General features: G+C 51.0%; 1 protein-coding gene across 1 annotated transcript; it reads right to left on the reverse strand.

The window, feature by feature from the left end:
- Positions 1 to 2,157: 2,157 nt before the first annotated feature.
- Positions 2,158 to 3,786, reverse strand: LOC146421206 (uncharacterized). Its single transcript, XM_085047709.1, has 2 exons — positions 3,714 to 3,786; positions 2,158 to 3,196 (listed from the first exon to the last, which is right to left on the reverse strand). The coding sequence occupies exons 1-2, from the start codon at positions 3,784 to 3,786 to the stop codon at positions 2,526 to 2,528; spliced, it is 744 nt and encodes a 247-aa protein (XP_084903835.1). The 3' UTR covers positions 2,158 to 2,525.
- Positions 3,787 to 5,039: the final 1,253 nt, after the last annotated feature.

A 5,039-nucleotide genomic window follows, 5' to 3' on the forward strand; every position in this document is an offset into this window, starting at 1 on the left:
TCACAGTGTCCCCTTCATTCCATGAGGTTCCATAGTGTCACAAACCACTCCTTGGTTCCATGAGGTGCCACAGAGTCCCAGTGGTCTCCCTTGACCTATGAGGCCCTGCAGTGTCACTTTGGTCTCCATGGTTCCATGTGACCCCAAAGTGTCACAGTGATCTCTGTGATTCCATTGGGAACACAAAAGCTTTCCATTAACATTGAGCAACACCTGCTTAACACAGCGGGGTACATCTGTTTGTATTCAAAAGAGGGGTTAAAGGTGAAAATGGCACCAGCACCTTCCATCTGCAACTGAGATCAAGGGAAAGGACAGGAACAGGGAATTCTGCTTCAAGACTCAGAGAATTCTGCTTACAGAGATCACTTCTGGTCACATTGTCCCTTGTAGAAAGGTGACATCATCAGAGGCAGCCTGTACTGAGCATGTGGCTTCCGAGTGGGGTTTGTTGTTTAGGAAACTTGATCAGGCTTTTTCATTCTTTCCTCACAAACAAGAAAACCTCTCCTGGGCCTGTGTGCAGGCAGAGCCCTGAGGAGAGCAGGTGGGACATGGAGCAATGGGCTGGGACAGCCAGCTGCAGAGCTCAGGGGACAAGTTTGTGATGCAGGGAACAGGGATGTCAGTGCCAGGTGAGCAATGTCAGCCATGGTGAGGTTGGGCTGAGGAGCAGGTTGTCCCAACAGGGTCAGCCCTCAAGGGGCTCATTCTTCTACATGCCCAGACCTCCTAAGGAGACATTTAGCATCAAAGTCACATGGGGAATGCTTCTATCATGTCTTCTCAGAAGGGAAAAATAAGAAAATATTTCCTTGACGTTAAAGAAAAGTCATGGGTGCACTTTGAAAACTTCCTCCTTAAAAGAACACCAAACTGACTCCAATAGCTGTACAAGCCCTGAACACTTGAAGACAATGGAAGGCAGACAAGGAGCTCCTGAGGGCTCTCTGTATTTTAATGAACCCCAAGGTGGAGCTGAGTCTGTGACCCTCAGGGACTGAGAAAAGGTTGAAGAAGCTGCTCAAGGAGTCAGAAACAAAATTCCAATTCCCTTGGAGCATCATTGGGCACCACTGAAGGCAGGGACTGCCAAAGGCTCCCCAGGGACTTGTGAGAGCAGATCCTTGGGGCCAGGATTGCAGGGAGCCAAAGGCTCTGAGCAGGGAACTGGAATGCTGAGAGAAGCCTGGGTTGGTTGGAGGAAGCAGAAAGGCCAAGGGCTGAGCCCAGTGACCGGTTTGTGGGTGATTGTTGCTGTACTCCAGAATTGCCCTGGAAAAACCCCTGGGGAAGCCAAGGCAGGAGCAGCTGGGAAGGGCTGGCAATGCTGCTGCTGCTCCTGCTGGGAGCCCCGGCTGGGCCAGGCTGGCACCCACTGCGCTGCGGCTCCTGCTGCTGCCAGAGCGGGGCGGGACTCGGGGAGAGGGAATGGACACGGGGGGACAGCAAAGGCCGTGGGGCTGCAGTGATGTTGGCGCTCAGGCCAGTGCCAGCACAGAGCTTTGGACATGAGGGGTCATGAGAGGCCATGCAAAGCCTCAGCCCTGGCAGGAGGGAGTCCTGCCATGTCCCCAGGGCAGGGCAGCTGTGAGGTGCCACAAGTGCAGATGTGGTGCAGAGCAGGCTCAGAGCACCTCTGGGAGGGGATGAGACCCTTCCCCCACTCCAAACCACACTGAAACCAACATAAACAAGATTTTGCATCTTTAGAAGCCACTGGCAACTTGGAAGTGACCATACAGCTCAATCCCACTGCGAGAAGGAAGGGAATCTTCCCAGTGAGCTGCCATCCAGCCACTATTAACAATGGGTGGCATTTAGAAGTATAACACTAATAAATAATACAAATAATAGTAACAACAATAACAAGAAATGAATCCCCAAATGCCAACACACAGCACCACACCAAAAGGATGAACCTCCTTTTTCTTTATTGCCCCAAGGCTCATGAGAAATAATCCTGTTATATAATACCCAAAAACTCAGGAGCAGGTTTCCTCTCCCTTCATCACCCCAACCTTTGGCTGTCTCATTCCAGACCCTGTCCCACACTCCCAATCCCCACCCCAACCCATCACACCTCTCCTGGACATCAAGACCCCCTTCCCAAGCCCTATTTTCCCCTCCAATTCCCATCCCACCCATCCTGCCCCACCTAATGCCCAAATCACCCCTCTGGAACTGCATCCCACTTTGCCCAATCTCCTTCCAATGCCATCCCACCCTGAGGGGCTGTAGAACTGAGTCATTTTGGGCAGGGATTGAGCCATTTTGGGGTAAGATTGAGTACTTTCCAGTGGAATCTAGTGGTTTTGAGGTACTGGATGAACCCTCTTGGCTTTTCAAACACAAAATGGAGAAAGAAACTGTACCAAATACCCCAGAAGCACCAAATCATCCAGAATAGCTCCCGAACACTGAACACCCCTCCCAAATAGCAGTAAAACCATGAGGCTTTAGGTAATAAGGCTGGCGCAGAAGACAAAGCTCTTCCTGCAGTTGGGGCTTCTGCAGGGCTTCTCTTACTGGTGGCTCCGTTGGTGTCTGGTCAAGTGAGAGCTCTGGGTGAAGCTCTTCCCACACTCAGGACACTCATAGGGCCTCTCCCCTGTGTGGATGCGCCAGTGGGTGATGAGGGTGGAGTTGTGCTTGAAGCCTTTCCCACAGTCAGGGCAGCGGAAGGGCCTCTCCTCAGTGTGAATCCGCTCATGGAGGAGGAGACTGGAGCTGGTCTGAAACCTCTTCCCACATTCCCCACACTCATAGGGCCTCTCCCCGGTGTGGATCCTCTGGTGGATCATCAGGTCAGAGCTGTCTCTGAAGCTCTTCCCACATTCCCCACACTCGTAGGGCCATTCCCCAGTGTGGATCATCTGGTGGCGGATTAGATGATAGCTTGTCCTGAAGCTCTTCCCACATTCCAAGCACTTGTAGGGCTTCTCCCCAGTGGGAAGCTGCTCATGGGCCACCTGCTCATAGCTCTGGCTCGATTGCTGGCCAATTTCCTGGCACAGGGTGGGTCTTTGCTCCTCACAGCACTGTGGGCTTGGTTTGGAGCCTCTCCTCGTGTGGGATCTCCAGGGCTTTTCCTCCCCATTGGATTCCTGCACCATGGAGTTGCTCAAAATGGCCTCTTCCATGCGGTTCTTCAGGGAGGATTTGTCCTCCTTACTTTCTGTCGTCAGCTCATTGCCTGGGGCAGAAAGGACAAGGAGAGGATTTGGGATTTACCTCCATGCCAGAGGGAAGGGGAAGGAGATTCCCCCAATTCATTCTCGGCATGACAGTGTCAGCAGCAGGGTTGTCCTGCAGCTGGGGGCAATGCTGGGCTGGGAGATGGAGGAGAAGAGAGCAGGAAAGGGGCAGTGACTTCCTCCTCACCTGCCTGGCTGTCCCAGGGCATCTTCCTCTTACTCACAGCCTCCTTCTCCATCCAGCCAAGTTTGGCAATGGGAAATCCTGTTTTGGGGGGAAAAACAAGGTGTGAGTCCATTGGGTTTGAAGGTTATTCCTGCCCCAGTCCATCTCTAGAAATCACTGGCTGTATAGTCACTGTAAAAAGCCTCTTGTCTAAAACACCTCTGAAATGCTGTGCTGGTTTAAACTGGCAGGAGAAATGGATTCCCCCAAACTGCTCCAAAAGAGATTAAATGGGAGTCACAATCCACCAAAGAGATTACAAGAAATATAATGACACAACTTTAACTCACAAAGGCAGAGTATAACCAGGCACCCTCGGAGAAGAACAGCATGGTGTTCCATAGTTCCTGTGCTGAGTGCCATGTGGCCCCACTGTATGCAAAGAAAAAGGAAAAGGAAACCAAACCTGTTGGTCTGAGGGGTGGTCACAGTCCTTCTGAAGTGGTAGTTGCAGTCTTGTCTAAAGCAGTGGCTGCAGTCCTGTGGAAGTTCTGCTCCTCCTTCTCTGGGTCTCTTGAGTTGTGTCCCACATCCCCAAAGCCAGATTTTATATGCTCAGGTTCAGGTGGCAATGCTCAGTACCTCCCCCAGGCCAGGGAGTTTGACAATGGAAAGATGTCATCCTGTGAGTCATGGGATATTTGGTGAGTCTTTGATGGTCTCAGTCGTTTCAGCTGCCCATTGTGCTGGTGCCATTGAGTCCACGATGGCCCATTAGCAGAGATGACCACTCAGGGTAGGTGGGACTGTGCTGGTGCTTCCCTGGAGGGAGTCATCTCAGCTGAGTCGTTGGTGTGAAGAAACAGAAACACTGCCTTGCCTCACAGGGTTTGCCTCTTCTTCCTTATCTCATTTAACACCCAGCTCATAGCCTGAGGGATCAGGGGTGCACTGGGCAGCTCCTGCAAATGACCTGTCATCAGCAGCTCATCAGAAATATCCTAATGGGAGTAGAATGCCTACTTTGGTCACACCCACAGAGTGCTAAACTGGTGCCCTGCTCCTATAACCAGGACAGACTGGCAGTGAAATGTAATTGCAAGATGTTGTTCCAATTGGCTTTCAGCAAAATAACCCATGGGCAGAGTTCCTTCCAGCTGCAATCATTCCTTGATTCCCTCAAGGATTTGCTTCCCTTTCCTTCTTCCTTCTGCTTCAAGCTGGGAATGTGCTGGAAAATGTTCAGCAAAACAAACTTTGCTGCATGCTCTGGGAGCCCAAAGAGCTGCTGGACCTTGTCACCTGGCCCTGCACTGCTCTCTTGAGATGCATGGCAGAGCCAGGACTCTGGGAGCCTCGGGAATTGTCCTCTGGGATCCATGGATTTACAGGGGTAGAAGTTACTAATTTAGGGGGGCTAGAAGCTGAATAATAATCTTCTGGAATTGACTTAGGAGGCCTGAGTTTGGATAATGATTTACTAAGAACTGCTTGCTGAAAACAATATATCACTTGCTTAATGATTTTTGCCTACCCAGTAAAAGGGAGGATATAGAAAGGAAAGCCAAATAATTGATAAAAATTACTGAGTTTGACGGAACATCCTGCTCTCAGACCGCAGAACTGGCTCAAGTGAGTTCTAAGGTTTGGACTTGGACCAAGAACCAAGGGGGCAT

This window comes from Lichenostomus cassidix, unplaced genomic scaffold (genome assembly GCF_008360975.1).
Source record: "Lichenostomus cassidix isolate B80296 unplaced genomic scaffold, HeHo_3.0 HiC_scaffold_43, whole genome shotgun sequence".
NCBI lineage: Eukaryota > Metazoa > Chordata > Aves > Passeriformes > Meliphagidae > Lichenostomus > Lichenostomus cassidix.